The sequence below is a fragment of the Phaenicophaeus curvirostris genome, unplaced genomic scaffold, assembly GCF_032191515.1.
Source record: "Phaenicophaeus curvirostris isolate KB17595 unplaced genomic scaffold, BPBGC_Pcur_1.0 scaffold_299, whole genome shotgun sequence".
NCBI classification, from domain to species: domain Eukaryota; kingdom Metazoa; phylum Chordata; class Aves; order Cuculiformes; family Cuculidae; genus Phaenicophaeus; species Phaenicophaeus curvirostris.
The window spans coordinates 97946-117813 of record NW_027206909.1 but is presented as its reverse complement, the minus strand read 5'-3'; the positions used below and the strand labels follow the sequence as shown (position 1 = coordinate 117813).

Here is a 19868-nt window from a genome sequence, read left to right as displayed (position 1 = left end):
CCGCCGCCTGTCAATCAATCCCAGAGAGCGCTTCTCACTGGTCTGTGCGGCGCGAGGGGGCGGGGCCTCGAGTCAGCCTGGTCTCTGATTGGCTGCGCGGCGCTAGGGGGCGTGGCCAAGCCCTGCGCGCCGCGCGGCGCCTGTGATTGGTTGGCGGTGTCATCGCGCTCTCTGATTGGCTGCCAGGGGCAGAGGGGGCGGGGTCGCGTTGGTGGGCGGGGCTACGCCTTATCGGCGCTGCCTGATTGGCCCGGAAGCAACCGGAAGCGGCGCGTCGGGGAAAGCGGAAGTGTCGGTAGAGGGCAAGATGGCGGCGCTGGGGAGGGCGCTGCGGGCGCTGCGCGCCGGGACCCGCGGCCGCTCGGCGGGGCCACCGGGGGCCCTGGAGCTGCCGAGGGTCCCGCTCGGGGCGGAGGCGCACGCCGAGGAGCCGATGGCGGTGGCGCAGAGGAAGGTGAGGCGGCGGGGAGGGACTGGGAGGCAGTGGGAGGGCACTGGGAGCCACTGGGAGTCACTGGGAGGGCACTGGGAGCGACTGGGAGGGCACTGGGAGCGATTGGGAGGGCACCAGGAGCGACTGGGAGGAACTGGGAGCCACTGAGAGGCGCTCAGTGGGACTGAGAGACTCTGGAAGGTCACTGGGAGCCACTGGGAGTCACTGGGAGGGCACTGGGAGCCACTGGGAGCCGCTGGGAGGTCACTGGGAGCCACTGGAAGGAACTGGGAGCCACTGAGAGGCGCTCAGTGGGACTGAGAGACTCTGGGAGGGAACTGGGAGGTACTGGAAGGGCACTGGGAGCCACTGGGAGGCACTCAGTGAGACTGAGAGACTCTGGAAGGTCACTGGGAGTGACTGGGAGGGCACTGGGAGCCTCTGGGAGGGCACCAGGGGCGACTGGGAGGAACTGGGAGCCACTGAGAAGCACTCAGTGAGACTGGGAGGCCACTGGGAGGGCACCAGGGGCGACTGGGAGGAACTGGGAGCTACTGAGAGGCACTCAGTGGGACTGAGAGACTCTGGGAGGGCACTGGGAGGTACTGGGAGGGCACTGGGAGCCACTGGGAGGGCACCAGGGGTGACTGGGAGGAACTGGGAGCCACTGAGAGGCACTCAGTGGGACTGAGAGACTCTGGGAGGGCACCGGGAGCCACTGGGAGGGCACCGGGAGCCACTGGGAGGGCACTGGGAGCCACTGGGAGGGCACTGGGAGCCACTGAGGGGCGCTCAGTGGGACTGAGAGACACTGGGAGGGCACTGGGAGCGACTGGGAGGAACTGGGAGCCACTGAGAGGCACTCAGTGAGACTGAGAGACTCTAGAAGGGCACTGGGAGCCACTGGAAGGAACTGGGAGCCACTGAGAGGCGCTCGGTGAGACTGAGAGACTCTGGAAGGGCACTGGGAGCGACTGGGAGGGCACTGGGAGCGACTGGGAGGGCACTGGGAGCGACTGGGAGGGCACCAGGGGTGACTGGGAGGAACTGGGAGGGCACTGGGAGCCACTGGGAGGGCACTGGAAGCGACTGGGAGGGCACTGGGGGCGACTGGGAGAGACTGGGATGGTCTGGGGTGAACTGGGAGGGACCGGGAGGGCACTGGGGGCCACTGGGAGGCACTGGGAGCAACAGGGAGGTCGTTTGGAGGCACTGGGATGGACTGGGAGGGACTGGGAGGGACTGGGAGGGACCCTGGGGGAGAACGGGGCAGGTTTGGGCTTCTGGGTCCCAGGTTTTGGGGTCCCCGGGGAAGATTTTGGGGTTCAGGGGGGCCAGAGGTCCCCGATTTTTGGGTTTCGGGGCAGCTTTTAGGCTCGAGTTTTGTGTTTCGTGGGGGTTTTGGGTTCAGATTTCGGGGTGCGGGGGGGGGTTTAAGGGTTTTTGGGGTGTTGGTGGTTTTGGGGTTGACGGGGCGGGTTTTGGGGTCCCCCAGAACCCCGATTACCACGGCTTCAGCGACGACCCGGCTGCCGACGTCCTCAACATGCGAGCGGTTTTCGTGTCCGGAGTCTCCATCGCCATCGTCCTCGGCTCCGTCTTCCTCCACTACCTCCCCGACTACGGGTCAGGAGCCCCCCGAAACCCCGGGGGGACCCCAAAACCTGGGGGTCCCCTCGAAAAAATATCACACAGAGCAGATTTGGGGTCCCCTCGGTCTTTGGGGAGCCTCGAATCGCCCTTTTTGGACCCAGTTAGGGGACTTGGGGAGGTTGAGGAGGAGGTTTTGGGGTCCCCTCCTGGGTTTTTGGGGTCCTCAGGGTGGTTTTGGGGGGAGCTTGGGGTCCCCGAGGTGGGTTTTGGGGTCCCCGAGGTGAGTTATGGGGACATTAAGGTGGTTCTGGGGTGGATCTGGGTGGTTTTGGGGTCCCTGAGGTGGGTTTTGGGGTCACTAAGGTGGTTTTGGGTGGATTTTGGGGGTCCCCGAGGTGGATTTTGGGGTCCCCGAGGTGAGTTATGGGGACATTAAGGTGGTTTTGGGGTGGATCTTGGTGGTTTTGGGGTCCCCGAGGTGGGTTTTGGGGTCCCCGAGGTGAGTTATGGGGACATTAAGGTGGTTTTGGGGTGGATCTGGGTGGTTTTGGGGTCCCTGAGGTGGATTTTGGGGTCATTAAGGTGGTTTTGGGGTCACTAAGATGGTTTTGGGGTCCCTGAGGTGCATTTGGTGGTCACTAAAGTGGTTTTGGGGTGGATCTGGGTGGTTTGGGGGTCCCTGAGGTGGATTTTGGGGTCACTAAGGTGGTTTTGGGTGGTTATGGGGTCCCCGAGAGTGGATTTTGGGGGTCCCCGAGATGGATTTTGGGGTCCCCGAGGTGGGTTATGGGGTCCCTGAGGTGGATTTTGGGGTCACTAAGGTGGTTTTGGGGTCCCTGAGGTTGGTTTTGGGGACATTAAGGTGGTTTTGGGGTGGATCTGAGTGGTTTGGGGGTCCCTGAGGTGGATTTTGGGGTCACTAAGTTGGTTTTGGGTGGTTTTGGGGCCATTAATAAGGATTTTGGGACCATTAATAAGGATTTTGGGTTCCTTTGGGGTCACCAAGGTGGTTTTGGGTGGTTTTGGAGCCATTAATAAGGATTTTGGGGTCATTAATAAGGATTTTGGGTTCCTTTGGGGTCACTAAGGTGGTTTTGGGGCCATTAATAAGGATTTTGGGGTCATTAATAAGGATTTTGGGTTCCTTTGGGGTCACTAAGGTGGTTTTGGGGCCATTAATAAGGATTTTGGGTTCCTTTGGGGTCACCAAGGTGGTTTTGGGGCCATTAATAAGGATTTTGGGGCCATTAATAAGGATTTTGGGGCCATTAATAAGGATTTTGGGGCCATTAATAAGGATTTTAGGGCCATTAATAAGGATTTCGGGTTCCTTTGGGGTCACTAAGGTGTTTTTGGGGCCATTAATAAGGATTTTAGGACCATTAATAAGGATTTTGGGTTCCTTTGGGGTCACTGAGGTGGTTTTGGGGCCATTAATAAGGATTTTGGGCCATTAATAAGGATTTGAGGGCCATTAATAAGGATTTTGGTTTCCTTTGGGGTCACCAAGGTGGTTTTGGGACCATTACTAAGGATTTTGGGACCATTAATAAGGATTTTGGGGCCATTAATAAGGATTTTGGTTTCCTTTGGGGTCACCAAGGTGGTTTTGGGACCATTAATAAGGATTTTGGGACCATTAATAAGGATTTTGGGGCCATTAATAAGGATTTTGGGTTCTTTTGGGGTCACTAAGTTGGTTTTGGGTGGTTTTGGGGCCGTTAATAAGGATTTTGGGCACATTAATAAGGATTTTGGGGCCATTACTAAGGATTTTGGGTTCCTTTGGGGTCACCAAGGTGGTTTTGGGGCCATTACTAAGGATTTTGGGGCCATTACTAAGGATTTTGGGTTCCTTTGGGGTCACCAAGGTGGTTTTGGAGCCATTACTAAGGATTTTGGGGCCATTACTAAGGATTTTGGGTTCCTTTGGGGTCACCAAGGTGGTTTTGGGCCCATTACTAAGGATTTTGGGCCCATTACTAAGGATTTTGGGGCCATTACTAAGAATTTTGGGTTCCTTTGGGGTCACCGAGGTGGTTTTGGGGGCTTTTTGGTTGGTTTTGGGGTGGTTTTTAGTGCCTTTGAGGTCCCTGAGGTGGATTTTGAGGGCTTTGGGGTGCGTGTGGTGCCCCCCTCGGGTTTCGGGGCGCCCCCCGACCCCCCCGTTTCTCCCCCCCCCAGGCTGCAGTCGTGGTCGCGGCGCGAGGCCGAGCGGCTGGTGCGGGAGCGCGAGGCGCGGGGGGAGCCCCTGCTCACCCCAAACTACTACGACCCCGCGCGGCTCCCCCTGCCCCCCCAGGACTGAAAGAGGGGGGTCCCGAGCCTTGGGACCCCCCCCAAATCCTGGCGTCCCCCCGTATCAGTTTTTTTCTCTCTTCAGTCTATTAATAAAGAGTCGGGGGGGCTCAATTAGGCACCTGGTTCCCAGTTTGGGGGGCACTGGGGGTGGGGGGGGGGTACTGGGAGGCACTGGGGTGGACTGGGAGGAGCTGGGGGGGGAACTGGGAGAGACTGGGATGATGTAGGATTGGACTGGGAGGGCTGGGGGGGCACTGGGAGGAGGTGGAAGAGGCTGGGTTGGACTGGGAGGGGCAGTGGGAGGAACTGGGATGAACTGGGATGGACTGGGGGGGCGGAAAACCACTGGGAGAGAGGAGAAGGGAGGGTTTAGCGCGGCCTGGACTACATTTCCCAGCAGCCCCTGCGGCTCGATTGCGTCATCAGGCGGCGACAGCTCGCAGGCTCCACATGGTCCTAATGCCTCCCCCTCTCCTTGAGTTCCTATGGGCTCCAAAGGCCCCTATAGTCCCTAGAGGGGTCCTGGGGGTCCTTGATGCGTCCTAGGGATCCCTAGAGGGGTCGTGGGGCTCCCCAAAGTCATCCTGGAGGTCCCTAAAGGGGTCCTGGGGGTCCCTAAATTCGACCCGGGGCTCTTAGAGGGGTCCCGGGGGTCCCTGAGGGGCTCCTTATGCTCCTAGAGAGGCCCTGGGGGTCCTTAAGGTGGCCTTGGGGTCCCCAAATGGGTTCTGGAGGTGCCCAAGGGGGTCCTGGAGGTGCCTAAAGGCCGCCTGGGCGTCCCTAAATTAGACTTGGGGTTCTTAGGGGGGTCCTGATGGTCCCTAGAGGGGTCCTGAGACTAATAGAGGGGTCCTGGGGGTCGCTCTAGGGGTCTATAGGGGTCCCCGGGGGGGGAGGGGGAGCAGCGCGCCGCGCAATCCACGCCCCTTTATGCAAATGACAGGGGCACGTGACACAGGGGGCGTGGCTATGCAAATAAGACCTCCGCGTCCTCCAATCAGCGCTCAGCCCCCCCACCCCGTGACCGGAAGTGGGTTGTGTAGGCGCGGGGGGGGGGTGTGCGAAAAAGGCGCGCCGACTCCTCTCTGCGCATGCGCGGAGCTCGTCCCTAACCCCCCTCCCTCCCAGCGCCCGGAAGTCGCGGGGCGCGACCGGAAGCGCGGGGCGGCGCGGGTATAAAAGCCGCGCGCAGGCGCCGCCGCGCTCTCTTTCGCGCACGGCGAGGTGAGGGCCGGGGGTGGGGAGGCCTCGCGGCGGGACCGGGCCGGGACCGGGCCTGGAACCCTCCCTGAGCCCCACCCCAGCCCCCCAAAGCCTAAATCCGCTTCTCTGTGTCCCCCCCAGGTCCCCGAGAGCCGCCATGGGCCGCCGCCCGGCGCGATGGTGAGCGGCGTGACGTCACGGCGGGGCCCGGTGACGTCATTCGCGGCCCGTGACGTTCACGGGGGGGGGTGGGAGTGGGGGGGGCGCTCCCCTATCGACCCCCCCCACCCTCCGCATCGATCCCTGGTTCCCTATTACCCCCCCACCCCCCATTGATCCCTATTGTCCCCACTCTTTTTTTGTCCCCCACTCCCTTTTGGTCCCTCCCCTTTTTCCCCCCCCTCACTTTTGATGCCCCCCTCTTTTGGTTCCCCCTCTTTTTCTGCCCCCCCCCCTTACTGCCCCCCCCTTTTACCCCCTTGCCCCCCCTAATTACCCCCCCTAATTGCACCCCCCTCCCTTTTTACCCCCCCCAGTTACCGCTACTGCAAGAACAAACCGTACCCCAAATCTCGCTTCTGCCGCGGGGTCCCTGGTGAGTTCGCACCCCCCTTTCTCCCCCCCCCAAAGCCTCCAGGGGGGCATTTGGGGGGCTCCCATATTCTTGGGGTCCCCCCCTCACCCCCTTTTATATTTTTTTGAACCCCCCCAGACCCTAAAATCCGTATTTTCGACCTGGGAAGGAAGAAGGCGAAGGTGGACGAGTTCCCCCTCTGCGGCCACATGGTCTCGGACGAGTACGAGCAGCTCAGCTCCGAGGGTGCGGCCCGGGGGGGGGTTTTGGGGTGTCTCTAAGGATTTTTGGGGTGTCCTGAGGGATTGGGGGGGGCCTTAAGGATTTTCGGGCGCCCCTTGGCCTCGGGGAGCGCTTCGCAGGGGTTTAGGGCTGGGCTTTTGGGGGCCCCGTGGGGCTTTTAGGGCTCCCCTGGGGATTTTGGGGTGTCCTTAAGGATTTTAGGGTTCCCTTAAGCATTTTTGGGGCGCCCCGGGTGGTCTGGGGTCAGTTTTTGGGGTGCTTTGGGGTTTTTGAGGTGGTTTTGGGGTTAGTTCTCAGAGTTTTGGGAGCCCCAGGGGGGCTTTGGGGCTTCCACCTTGGATCTGGGGGAGCCCCTTGGGGGTTTTGGGGGTCCCCTTGGGGTTTTGGGGGTTCCCTTAAGGATTTTGGGGTTCCCTTAAGCATTTTTGGGGCGCCCCGGGTGGTCTGGGGTCAGTTTTTGGGGTGCTTTGGGGTTAATTCTCAGAGTTTTGAGGGTTTGAGGAGCCCCTGTGGGGCTTTGGGGCTTCCACCTGGGATCCGGGGGAGCCCCTTGGGGGTTTTGGGGGACCCCTGGGGTTTGGGGGGCGCCCTGGGGAGGGGGGTTGGGTTTTGGGGGGCCCCCCTGAACCCCGATTTCACAGCCCTGGAGGCCGCTCGCATCTGCGCCAACAAGTACATGGTGAAGAGCTGCGGGAAGGACGGGTTCCACATCCGCGTGCGCCTCCATCCCTTCCACGTCATCCGCATCAATAAAATGCTCTCGTGCGCCGGGGCCGACAGGTAGGGGCACCCCAAAAACCCCGGGGGGGACCCCGAAACCCCGGGGGGGACCCCAAAACCCCGGGGGGACCCCGAAACCCTAAAGGTTTGCAGCCCCGAAGCCGAGAGATCAACAAAAAGCTTCGTAAAACAATAGAATCGTCTTGAAATTGTGAATTTGGGGGGCTCCCTCGAATTTTAGAGGGGGTCCCCCGAATCCTGGGAGGCCCCAAAACCTGAGGGGACCCCAAAAATTAACGGGGAGCCCCAAAAATTAACGGGGAACCCCAAAACCTTAAAGGTTTTCAGCCTCGAGCTCTGTAATATCATCAAAAAGCTTCGTAGAAAAATAGAGATTTCTTGAAATTGTGAATTTTGGGGGCTCCCTCCAATTTTAGGGGGCTCCCCCCAATCCTCGGGGTCTCCCCCAAATCCTAGGGGGTCCCCAAAACCCCAGGGGTACCCCAAAAACTGAGGGGATCCCCTCCACACCCTGAGGTTTTCTCTCTACCCCACGCTCTCCCCCAAAATCCCTGGGTCCCCTAAATCCCAAGCCCCCCCCCCCAAACCCCAGGGGGGGCTCCCCAAAACCCCAACCCCCCCCCAAACCTCTCTGTCACCCCAAAATCCTTGGGGGGGGTCCCCAAAACCCTGATGCTCCCCTAGACCCTGAGGGAAGACCCCAAACCCCAGCTCCTCCCTGACCCCCCCCCCCCCCCCCAAAACCTCCTGGGGGGGGGGGGGTTCCCGGATTTGGGGGGGCTCTGTGGGACTTGGGGGGGCTCTGTGGGACTCGGGGGGACCCCCTCTCTAATTTTGGGGTCCCCCCGCAGCTAATTAAGCCGGTCGTGGCCCCCCAAAAGTGGGTCCCGGCGAGCAATGGCTGCGCACAGCGACCCCCCCCCCCGGCTGTGTAGGGGCCCCCCGCGACCCCCCCTCAACGCGGGGAGCCCCAAGGGGCCGGGGGCACACACCCCCCTGGGGGGGACCCCAAAAACCTGGGGGGGACCCCAAAGATCTGGTGGGGGGGTTCCCCTGGGTGCCCCCCAACCCCAAATTTCCATCCTAAGGCTGCGGACGGGGAGGTTTTCATGAGGTTTTTTTTATAAAGGGGGTGGGTTTGGGGGTACTGGGAGGGTTTTTGGGGTGCTGAGGTGGTTTTTTGGGGTGCTAGGAGGGTTTTTGGGGTCCCCTCACCCCGATTCCCCCCCCCAAGGCTGCAGATGGGGATGAGATTTGGGATCTGGGGACGCTCAGAGAGTTGAAGAGATGCTCTGTGTGGTTTTTGAGGCTCCAGGGAGGGTTTTTGGGGGTACTGAGAGGGTTTTTGGGGGTTCAGGGAGGGTTTTTGGGGTGCTGAGGTGGTTTTTTGGGGTGCTGGGATGGTTTTTGGGGTCCCCTCACCCCATTTTCCCCCCCCAAGGCTGCAGACGGGGATGAGATTTGGGATCTGGGGGCGCTCAGAGAGTTGAAGAGACGCTCTGTGTGATTTTTGAGGCTCAAGGGAGGGGTTTTGGGGGTGCTAGAGGGATTTTTGGGGTGCTGAGGTGGTTTTTTGGGGTTCAGGGAGGGTTTTTGGGGTCCCCTCACCCCATTTTCCCCCCCTAAGGCTGCAGACGGGGATGAGATTTGGGATCTGGGGGCGCTCAGAGAGTTGAAGAGACGCTCTGCGTGATTTTTGAGGCTGCAGGGAGGGTTTTTGGGGGTTCTGGGAGGGTTTTTGGGGTGCTGAGGTGGGTTTTTGGGGTTCAGGGATGGTTTTTGGGGTCCCCTCACCCCATTTTCCCCCCCTAAGGCTGCAGACAGGGATGAGATTTGGGATCTGGGGGCGCTCAGAGAGTTGAAGATTCGCTCCGTGTGGTTTTTGAGGCTCCAGGGAGGGTTTTTGGGGGTACTGGGGGGCTTTTTGGGGTGCTGAGAGGGTTTTTTGGGGTGCTGGGGTGGTTTTTGGGGTCCCCTCACCCCATTTTCCCCCCCCAAGGCTGCAGACGGGGATGAGATTTGGGATCTGGGGACACTCAGAGAGTTGAAGATTCGCTCCGTGTGGTTTTTGGGGCTGCAGGCAGGGTTTTTGGGGCTGCTGAAGTGGATTTTGGGGGTGCTAGAGGGATTTTTGGGGTGCTGAGGTGGTTTTTTGGGGTTCAGGGAGGGTTTTTGGGGTCCCCTCACCCCGATTCCCCCCCCCAAGGCTGCAGATGGGGATGAGATTTGGGATCTGGGGACGCTCAGAGAGTTGAAGAGATGCTCTGTGTGGTTTTTGAGGCTCCAGGGAGGGTTTTTGGGGGTACTGAGAGGGTTTTTGGGGGTTCAGGGAGGGTTTTTGGGGTGCTGAGGTGGTTTTTTGGGGTGCTGGGAGGGTTTTTGGGGTCCCCTCACCCCATTTTCCCCCCCCAAGGCTGCAGACGGGGATGAGATTTGGGATCTGGGGGCGCTCAGAGAGTTGAAGAGACGCTCTGCGTGATTTTTGAGGCTGCAGGGAGGGTTTTTGGGGGTTCTGGGAGGGTTTTTGGGGTGCTGAGGTGGGTTTTTGGGGTTCAGGGATGGTTTTTGGGGTCCCCTCACCCCATTTTCCCCCCCTAAGGCTGCAGACAGGGATGAGATTTGGGATATGGGGGCACTCAGAGAGTTGAAGAGACTCTCTGTGTGATTTTTGAGGCTCCAGGGAGGGTTTTTGGGGGTACTGGGGGCTTTTTGGGGTGCTGAGAGGGTTTTTTGGGGTTCAGGGATGGTTTTTGGGGTCCCCTCACCCCATTTTCCCCCCCTAAGGCTGCAGACGGGGATGAGATTTGGGATCTGGGGACGCTCTGAGAGTTGAAGCTTCGCTCCGTGTGGTTTTTGGGGCTGCAGGGAGGGTTTTTGGAGCTGCCAGAGCGGATTTTGGGGGTTCAGGGAGGCTTTTTGGGGTGCTGAGAGGGTTTTTTGGGGTTCAGGGGTGGTTTTTGGGGTCCCCTCACCCTGTTTCCCCCCCCAAGGCTGCAGACGGGGATGAGATTTGGGATCTGGGGACGCTCAGAGAGTTGAAGATTCGCTCCGTGTGGTTTTTGGGGCTGCAGGGAGGGTTTTTAGGGGTTCTGGGAGGCTTTTTGGGGTGCTGAGGTGGTTTTTTGGGGTTCAGGGATGGTTTTTGGGGTCTCCTCACCCCATTTTCCCCCCCCAAGTCTGCAGATGGGGATGAGATTTAGGATCTGGGGGCGCTCAGAGAGTTGAAGCTTCGCTCCGTGTGGTTTTTGGGGCTGCAGGGAGGGTTTTTGGAGCTGCCGGAGTGGATTTTTGGGGTTCGGGGAGGGTTTTTGGGGTGCTGAGAGAGTTTTTTGGGGTGCTGGGAGGGTTTTTGGGGTCCCCTCACCCCATTTTCCCCCCCCAAGGCTGCAGACGGGGATGAGATTTGGAATCTGGGGGCGCTCAGAGAGTTGAAGAGACGCTCCGTGTGGTTTTTGAGGCTGCAGGGAGGGTTTTTGGGGGTACTGGGAGGCTTTTTGGGGTGCTGAGGTGGTTTTTTGGGGTGCTGGGATGGTTTTTGGGGTCCCCTCACCCCATTTTCCCTCCCCAAGGCTGCAGATGGGGATGAGATTTGGGATCTGGGGACGCTCAGAGAGTTGAAGATTCGTTCTGTGTGTTTTTTGAGGCTGCAGGGAGGGTTTTTGGGGCTGCTGAACTGGATTTTGGGGGTTCAGGGAGGGTTTTTGGGGTGCTGAGGTGGTTTTTTGGGGTGCTGGGGTGGTTTTTGGGGTCCCCTCACCCCGTTTCCCCCCCCCAAGGCTGCAGACGGGGATGAGATTTGGGATCTGGGGACGCTCTGAGAGTTGAAGATTCGCTCCGTGTGATTTTTGGGGCTCCAGGGAGGGTTTTTTGGGGCTACTGAGAGGGTTTTTGGGGGTGCTAGAGGGATTTTTGGGGTGCTCAGGTGGTTTTTTGGGGTGCTGGGATGGTTTTTGGGGTCCCCTCACCCCGATTACCCCCCCCAAGGCTGCAGATGGGGATGAGATTTGGGATCTGGGGACGCTCAGAGAGTTGAAGAGACGCTCCGTGTGGTTTTTGGGGCTCCAGGGAGGGTTTTGGGGGGTACTGGGGGGATTTTTGGGGTGCTGAGGTGGTTTTTTGGGGTTCAGGGATGGTTTTTGGGGTCCCCTCACCCCATTTTCCCCCCCAAGGCTGCAGACGGGGATGAGATTTGGGATCTGGGGACGCTCAGAGAGTTGAAGAGACGCTCTGTGTGGTTTTTGAGGCTCCAGGGAGGGTTTTTGGGGGTGCTAGAGGGATTTTTGGGGTGCTGAGGTGGGTTTTTGGGGTGCTGGGATGGTTTTTGGGGTCCCCTCACCCCATTTTCCCCCCCCAAGGCTGCAGACGGGGATGAGATTTGGGATCTGGGGGCGCTCAGAGAGTTGAAGATTCGCTCCGTGTGGTTTTTGGGGCTCCAGAGAGGGTTTTTTGGGGTTCTGGGAGGCTTTTTGGGGTGCTGAGGTGGTTTTTTGGGGTTCAGGGATGGGTTTTGGGGTCTCCTCACCCCATTTTCCCCCCCGAAGGCTGCAGACGGGGATGAGATTTGGGATCTGGGGGCGCTCAGAGAGTTGAAGATTCGCTCCGTGTGGTTTTTGGGGCTGCAGGGAGGGTTTTTGGGGCTGCTGAGAGGGTTTTTGGGGGTACAGGGAGGGTTTTTGGGGTGCTGAGGTGGTTTTTTGGGGTGCTGGGGTGGTTTTTGGGGTCCCCTCACCCCATTTTCCCCCCTCAAGGCTGCAGACGGGGATGAGATTTGGGATCTGGGGGCGCTCAGAGAGTTGAAGATTCGCTCCGTGTGGTTTTTGAGGCTCCAGGGAGGGTTTTTGGGGTACTGGGAGAGTTTTTGGGGTGCTGAGGTGGGTTTTTGGGGTGCTGGGATGGTTTTTGGGGTCCCCTCACCCCATTTTCCCCCCCCAAGGCTGCAGACGGGGATGAGATTTGGGATCTGGGGGCGCTCAGAGAGTTGAAGAGACGCTCTGTGTGATTTTTGAGGCTCCAGGGAGGGTTTTTGGGGGTACTGGGGGGCTTTTTGGGGTGCTGAGAGGGTTTTTTGGGGTGCTGGGATGGTTTTTGGGGTCCCCTCACCCCATTTTCCCCCCCTAAGGCTGCAGACAGGGATGAGATTTGGGATATGGGGGCGCTCAGAGAGTTGAAGAGACTCTCTGTGTGATTTTTGAGGCTCCAGGGAGGGTTTTTGGGGCTGATGAAGCAGATTTTGGGGGCTTGGGGAGGGTTTTTGGGGTGCTCAGGTGGTTTTTTGGGGTGCTGGGAGGGTTTTTGGGGTCCCCTCACCCCATTTTCCCCCCCCCAAGGCTGCAGACGGGGATGAGATTTGGGATCTGGGGACGCTCTGAGAGTTGAAGCTTCGCTCCGTGTGGTTTTTGAGGCTCCAGGGAGGGTTTTTTGGGGTACTGGGAGGCTTTTTGGGGTGCTCAGGTGGTTTTTTGGGGTGCTGGGAGGGTTTTTGGGGTCCCCTCACCCCATTTTCCCCCCCCAAGTCTGCAGATGGGGATGAGATTTGGGATCTGGGGGCGCTCAGAGAGTTGAAGATTCGCTCCGTGTGATTTTGGGGGCTGCAGGGAGAGTTTTTGGGGCTACTGAGAGGGTTTTTGGGGTGCTGAGGTGGGTTTTTGGGGTGCTGGGATGGTTTTTGGGGTCCCCTCACCCCATTTTCCCCCCCCAAGGCTGCAGACGGGGATGAGATTTGGGATCTGGGGGCGCTCAGAGACTTGAAGATTCGCTCCGTGTGATTTTTGAGGCTCCAGGGAGGGTTTTTGGGGTGCTGAGGTGGTTTTTTGGGGTGCTGGGATGGTTTTTGGGGTCCCCTCACCCCATTTTCCCCCCCCAAGGCTGCAGACGGGGATGAGATTTGGGATCTGGGGACACTCAGAGAGTTGAAGATTCGCTCCGTGTGGTTTTTGGGGCTGCAGGCAGGGTTTTTGGGGCTGCTGAAGTGGATTTTGGGGGTGCTAGAGGGATTTTTGGGGTGCTGAGGTGGTTTTTTGGGGTTCAGGGAGGGTTTTTGGGGTCCCCTCACCCCGATTCCCCCCCCCAAGGCTGCAGATGGGGATGAGATTTGGGATCTGGGGACGCTCAGAGAGTTGAAGAGATGCTCTGTGTGGTTTTTGAGGCTCCAGGGAGGGTTTTTGGGGGTACTGAGAGGGTTTTTGGGGGTTCAGGGAGGGTTTTTGGGGTGCTGAGGTGGTTTTTTGGGGTGCTGGGAGGGTTTTTGGGGTCCCCTCACCCCATTTTCCCCCCCCAAGGCTGCAGACGGGGATGAGATTTGGGATCTGGGGGCGCTCAGAGAGTTGAAGAGACGCTCTGCGTGATTTTTGAGGCTGCAGGGAGGGTTTTTGGGGGTTCTGGGAGGGTTTTTGGGGTGCTGAGGTGGGTTTTTGGGGTTCAGGGATGGTTTTTGGGGTCCCCTCACCCCATTTTCCCCCCCTAAGGCTGCAGACAGGGATGAGATTTGGGATATGGGGGCACTCAGAGAGTTGAAGAGACTCTCTGTGTGATTTTTGAGGCTCCAGGGAGGGTTTTTGGGGGTACTGGGGGGCTTTTTGGGGTGCTGAGAGGGTTTTTTGGGGTTCAGGGATGGTTTTTGGGGTCCCCTCACCCCATTTTCCCCCCCTAAGGCTGCAGACGGGGATGAGATTTGGGATCTGGGGACGCTCTGAGAGTTGAAGCTTCGCTCCGTGTGGTTTTTGGGGCTGCAGGGAGGGTTTTTGGAGCTGCCAGAGCGGATTTTGGGGGTTCAGGGAGGCTTTTTGGGGTGCTGAGAGGGTTTTTTGGGGTTCAGGGGTGGTTTTTGGGGTCCCCTCACCCTGTTTCCCCCCCCAAGGCTGCAGACGGGGATGAAATTTGGGATCTGGGGACGCTCAGAGAGTTGAAGATTCGCTCCGTGTGGTTTTTGGGGCTGCAGGGAGGGTTTTTAGGGGTTCTGGGAGGCTTTTTGGGGTGCTGAGGTGGTTTTTTGGGGTTCAGGGATGGTTTTTGGGGTCTCCTCACCCCATTTTCCCCCCCCAAGGCTGCAGATGGGGATGAGATTTAGGATCTGGGGGCGCTCAGAGAGTTGAAGCTTCGCTCCGTGTGGTTTTTGGGGCTGCAGGGAGGGTTTTTGGAGCTGCCGGAGTGGATTTTTGGGGTTCGGGGAGGGTTTTTGGGGTGCTGAGAGAGTTTTTTGGGGTGCTGGGAGGGTTTTTGGGGTCCCCTCACCCCATTTTCCCCCCCCAAGGCTGCAGACGGGGATGAGATTTGGAATCTGGGGGCGCTCAGAGAGTTGAAGAGACGCTCCGTGTGGTTTTTGAGGCTGCAGGGAGGGTTTTTGGGGGTACTGGGAGGCTTTTTGGGGTGCTGAGGTGGTTTTTTGGGGTGCTGGGATGGTTTTTGGGGTCCCCTCACCCCATTTTCCCTCCCCAAGGCTGCAGATGGGGATGAGATTTGGGATCTGGGGACGCTCAGAGAGTTGAAGATTCGTTCTGTGTGTTTTTTGAGGCTGCAGGGAGGGTTTTTGGGGCTGCTGAACTGGATTTTGGGGGTTCAGGGAGGGTTTTTGGGGTGCTGAGGTGGTTTTTTGGGGTGCTGGGGTGGTTTTTGGGGTCCCCTCACCCCGTTTCCCCCCCCCAAGGCTGCAGACGGGGATGAGATTTGGGATCTGGGGACGCTCTGAGAGTTGAAGATTCGCTCCGTGTGATTTTTGGGGCTCCAGGGAGGGTTTTTTGGGGCTACTGAGAGGGTTTTTGGGGGTGCTAGAGGGATTTTTGGGGTGCTCAGGTGGTTTTTTGGGGTGCTGGGATGGTTTTTGGGGTCCCCTCACCCCGATTACCCCCCCCAAGGCTGCAGATGGGGATGAGATTTGGGATCTGGGGACGCTCAGAGAGTTGAAGAGACGCTCCGTGTGGTTTTTGGGGCTCCAGGGAGGGTTTTGGGGGGTACTGGGGGGATTTTTGGGGTGCTGAGGTGGTTTTTTGGGGTTCAGGGATGGTTTTTGGGGTCCCCTCACCCCATTTTCCCCCCCAAGGCTGCAGACGGGGATGAGATTTGGGATCTGGGGACGCTCAGAGAGTTGAAGAGACGCTCTGTGTGGTTTTTGAGGCTCAAGGGAGGGTTTTTGGGGGTGCTAGAGGGATTTTTGGGGTGCTGAGGTGGGTTTTTGGGGTGCTGGGATGGTTTTTGGGGTCCCCTCACCCCATTTTCCCCCCCCAAGGCTGCAGACGGGGATGAGATTTGGGATCTGGGGGCGCTCAGAGAGTTGAAGATTCGCTCCGTGTGGTTTTTGGGGCTCCAGAGAGGGTTTTTTGGGGTTCTGGGAGGCTTTTTGGGGTGCTGAGGTGGTTTTTTGGGGTTCAGGGATGGGTTTTGGGGTCTCCTCACCCCATTTTCCCCCCCGAAGGCTGCAGACGGGGATGAGATTTGGGATCTGGGGGCGCTCAGAGAGTTGAAGATTCGCTCCGTGTGGTTTTTGGGGCTGCAGGGAGGGTTTTTGGGGCTGCTGAGAGGGTTTTTGGGGGTACAGGGAGGGTTTTTGGGGTGCTGAGGTGGTTTTTTGGGGTGCTGGGGTGGTTTTTGGGGTCCCCTCACCCCATTTTCCCCCCTCAAGGCTGCAGACGGGGATGAGATTTGGGATCTGGGGGCGCTCAGAGAGTTGAAGATTCGCTCCGTGTGGTTTTTGAGGCTCCAGGGAGGGTTTTTGGGGTACTGGGAGAGTTTTTGGGGTGCTGAGGTGGGTTTTTGGGGTGCTGGGATGGTTTTTGGGGTCCCCTCACCCCATTTTCCCCCCCCAAGGCTGCAGACGGGGATGAGATTTGGGATCTGGGGGCGCTCAGAGAGTTGAAGAGACGCTCTGTGTGATTTTTGAGGCTCCAGGGAGGGTTTTTGGGGGTACTGGGGGGCTTTTTGGGGTGCTGAGAGGGTTTTTTGGGGTGCTGGGATGGTTTTTGGGGTCCCCTCACCCCATTTTCCCCCCCTAAGGCTGCAGACAGGGATGAGATTTGGGATATGGGGGCGCTCAGAGAGTTGAAGAGACTCTCTGTGTGATTTTTGAGGCTCCAGGGAGGGTTTTTGGGGCTGATGAAGCAGATTTTGGGGGCTTGGGGAGGGTTTTTGGGGTGCTCAGGTGGTTTTTTGGGGTGCTGGGAGGGTTTTTGGGGTCCCCTCACCCCATTTTCCCCCCCCCAAGGCTGCAGACGGGGATGAGATTTGGGATCTGGGGACGCTCTGAGAGTTGAAGCTTCGCTCCGTGTGGTTTTTGAGGCTCCAGGGAGGGTTTTTTGGGGTACTGGGAGGCTTTTTGGGGTGCTCAGGTGGTTTTTTGGGGTGCTGGGAGGGTTTTTGGGGTCCCCTCACCCCATTTTCCCCCCCCAAGTCTGCAGATGGGGATGAGATTTGGGATCTGGGGGCGCTCAGAGAGTTGAAGAGACGCTCCGTGTGATTTTGGGGGCTGCAGGGAGAGTTTTTGGGGCTACTGAGAGGGTTTTTGGGGTGCTGAGGTGGGTTTTTGGGGTGCTGGGATGGTTTTTGGGGTCCCCTCACCCCATTTTCCCCCCCCAAGGCTGCAGATGGGGATGAGATTTGGGATCTGGGGGCGCTCAGAGAGTTGAAGAGACGCTCCGTGTGGTTTTTGGGGCTGCAGGGAGGGTTTTTGGAGCTGCTGGAGTGGATTTTTGGGGTTCAGGGAGGGTTTTTGGGGTGCTGAGGTGGTTTTTTGGGGTGCTGGGATGGTTTTTGGGGTCCCCTCACCCCATTTTCCCCCCCAAGGCTGCAGATGGGGATGAGATTTGGGATCTGGGGGCGCTCAGAGAGTTGAAGCTTCGCTCCGTGTGGTTTTTGAGGCTCAAGGGAGGGTTTTTGGGGTACTGGGAGAGTTTTTGGGGTGCTGAGGTGGGTTTTTGGGGTGCTGGGGTGGTTTTTGGGGTCCCCTCACCCCATTTTCCCTCCCCAAGGCTGCAGACGGGGATGAGATTTGGGATCTGGGGAGGCTCAGAGAGTTGAAGAGACGCTCTGTGTGATTTTTGAGGCTGCAGGGAGGGTTTTTAGGGGTTCTGGGAGGCTTTTTGGGGTGCTGAGAGGGTTTTTTGGGGTGCTGGGATGGTTTTTGGGGTCCCCTCACCCCATTTTCCCCCCCCAAGGCTGCAGATGGGGATGAGATTTGGGATCTGGGGACGCTCAGAGAGTTGAAGCTTCGCTCCGTGTGATTTTTGGGGCTGCAGGGAGGGTTTTTGGAGCTGCTGAAGTGGATTTTTGGGGTTCGGGGAGGGTTTTTGGGGTGCTGAGGTGGTTTTTTGGGGTGCTGGGATGGTTTTTGGGGTCCCCTCACTCCATTTTTCCCCCCCCAAGGCTGCAGATGGGGATGAGATTTGGGATCTGGGGGCGCTCAGAGAGTTGAGGAGACGCTCCGTGTGATTTTTGAGGCTGCAGGGAGGGTTTTTGGGGCTACTGAGAGGGTTTTTGGGGGTGCTAGAGGGATTTTTGGGGTGCTGAGGTGGTTTTTTGGGGTGCTGGGGTGGTTTTTGGGGTCCCCTCACCCCATTTTCCCCCCCCAAGGCTGCAGACGGGGATGAGATTTGGGATCTGGGGGCACTCAGAGAGTTGAAGATTCGCTCCGTGTGGTTTTTGGGGCTGCAGGGAGGGTTTTTGGAGCTGCCAGAGCGGATTTTTGGGGTTCGGGGAGGGTTTTTGGGGTGCTGAGAGGGTTTTTTGGGGTTCAGGGATGGTTTTTGGGGTCCCCTCACCCCATTTTCCCCCCCAAGGCTGCAGATGGGGATGAGATTTGGGATCTGGGGACGCTCAGAGAGTTGAAGAGACGCTCCGTGTGGTTTTTGGGGCTGCAGGGAGGGTTTTTTGGGGCTGCTGGAGAGGGTTTTTGGGGGTTCAGGGAGGGTTTTTGGGGTGCTGAGAGGGTTTTTTGGGGTTCAGGGATGGTTTTTGGGGTCCCGTCACCCCATTTTCCCTCCCCAAGGCTGCAGACGGGGATGAGATTTGGGATCTGGGGGCGCTCAGAGAGTTGAAGCTTCGCTCTGTGTGGTTTTTGGGGCTGCAGGGAGGGTTTTTGGAGCTGCCGGAGCGGATTTTTGGGGTGCTGAGGTGGTTTTTGGGGTCCCCTCACCCCGTTTTTCCCCCCCAGGCTGCAGACGGGGATGCGAGGAGCCTTCGGGAAGCCCCAGGGAACCGTCGCCCGGGTGCACATCGGGCAGGTGATCATGTCGATCCGAACCAAAGCGCAGAACAAGGAGCACGTGGTGGAAGCTCTGCGACGCGCCAAGTTCAAGTTCCCGGGGCGACAGAAGGTTTGGGGGGGCCCCTGGGCTTCAATTTTGGGGTTCGGGGGGGCCAGGAGGTGAGATTTGGGGACCCCACCATCAACCGAGCCGCCTCCTTCTGAATGAAGCTCGGAACACGGAGCGTTTGGTGCCTCTGAACCCGCGCTAAGAGGCTTCGAGGGGGGGTTTTTGGGGTGCCCCAGGATTTTTGGGGTCCCCCTGACCCCCCCCCTAGAGCCAACAGAGGATTTGGGGGGGCCTAGAGTCACCCCAAAACTTGAGGTTCTCGCTCTCAGCTTGGGATGCTCTGGGGGTGATGGGGGGGGGGTGTCTCTTGGTTTTGGGGGGGAGGGGGGGTGTCCCTGGGGTTTTGGGGTGTCTCAGGGGTTTGGGGGGTTGCTCTGAAGGTTTTGGGGTGCTCCTGGGCTTCCTTGGGAGCCGGGAGGGGATTTGGGGGGGGTCCTGGAGTCACCCCAAAACATCCAGGCTCTCCTTATTGCTCTAAGGGTGATGGAGGGGGGGGTGTCCCTTGGTTTTGGGGGGCTCTCTTGGGGTTTTGGGGGTGTCTCAGGGGTTTGGGGGGGGGTCTGAAGGTTTTGGGGTGCTCCTGGGCTTCCTTGGGAGCTGGAAGGGGATTTGGGGGGGTCCTGGAGTCACCCCAAAACATCCAGGCTCTCCTTATCGCTCTGAGGGTGATGGAGGGGGGGGGGTGTCCCTTGATTTTGGGGGGCTCCCTTGGGGTTTGGGGGGGGGGCTTGGGGTTTTGGGGGTGTCTCAGGGGTTTGGGGGGGGGGTCTGAAGGTTTTGGGGTGCTCCTGGGCTTCCTTGGGAGCCGGGAGGGGATTTTGGGGGGGGGGGTCCTAGAATCCTTCGGTTCCTCAGGAGCCGCTCGAGCTGCCCTGAGGGGGGTTTTTTGGGGGGTGTCTTTAATTTTTTGGGGGGGGTCTCTGCTATTTTTGGGGTCCCCCAGATCCACATCTCCAAGAAATGGGGGTTCACCAAGTTCAACGCCGACGCCTTCGAGGAGATGGTGGCTCAGAAGCGCTTGATCCCCGACGGCTGCGGAGTCAAATACGTCCCGGCTCGGGGGCCCCTCGACCGCTGGCGGGCGCTGCACGCGGCCTGAGCCCCCCAAAAAACCCCGGGGGGGACCCCAAAACAACCACCGGGACCCCCCCCTTTTACCCCCAGCCCCCCCCCTTCTTTGGACCCGGGGGGGGGGGCCCCCAAAGCGCCTCCCCCGGGGCCCCGAATCCCATAGGGAATAAAGGGGCTTGTGGGGCTGCTTGGAGTCTGAGGGGTTTTTGGGGTTCAGGGGTTGGATTTGGGGGTTCAGGGGGGTGATTAGGGGTTTGGGGGGGCTCAGGGGGTAATTAGTGGGATTGGGGGGCTTTAAGGGGGGAAATTAAAGGGGGTAAAAGGGGTTTTGGGGGGGTTAGAGGTTAATTAGTGGAGTTGGAGGGATTTTGGGGTTCAGGGGTTGGATTTGGGGTTCAGGGGGTGGATT

The 19868-nt window shown here is 58.9% G+C and overlaps 2 protein-coding genes and 1 non-coding gene across 4 annotated transcripts; all 3 read left to right on the top strand.

Annotated features, from left to right (window-relative positions):
- Positions 1-265: 265 nt before the first annotated feature.
- On the top strand, positions 266-4438 carry NDUFB11 (NADH:ubiquinone oxidoreductase subunit B11). 2 transcript variants are annotated; one of them, XM_069882714.1, is made up of 4 exons: positions 266-454; positions 1320-1370; positions 1929-2059; positions 4211-4438. In XM_069882714.1, exons 1-4 carry the CDS (start codon positions 308-310, stop codon positions 4332-4334), a joined length of 453 nt encoding a protein of 150 aa, XP_069738815.1. In that variant the 5' UTR covers positions 266-307; the 3' UTR covers positions 4335-4438. The 2 variants fall into 2 exon arrangements, with proteins under 2 accessions (XP_069738815.1, XP_069738816.1); XM_069882715.1 differs by lacking the exon at positions 1320-1370 and having other exon boundaries at positions 267-454.
- Positions 4439-5606: 1168 nt separating this feature from the next.
- Positions 5607-19647, top strand: LOC138734896 (large ribosomal subunit protein uL16). Its single transcript, XM_069882719.1, has 6 exons — positions 5607-5710; positions 6067-6125; positions 6243-6350; positions 6989-7127; positions 18226-18388; positions 19332-19647. Exons 1-6 carry the CDS (start codon positions 5688-5690, stop codon positions 19485-19487), a joined length of 648 nt encoding a protein of 215 aa, XP_069738820.1. The 5' UTR covers positions 5607-5687; the 3' UTR covers positions 19488-19647.
- LOC138734902 (small nucleolar RNA SNORA70) lies at positions 7934-8080 on the top strand. Its single transcript, XR_011339650.1, has one exon. It is a non-coding gene; the product is annotated as a small nucleolar RNA SNORA70 (small nucleolar RNA).
- Positions 19648-19868: the final 221 nt, after the last annotated feature.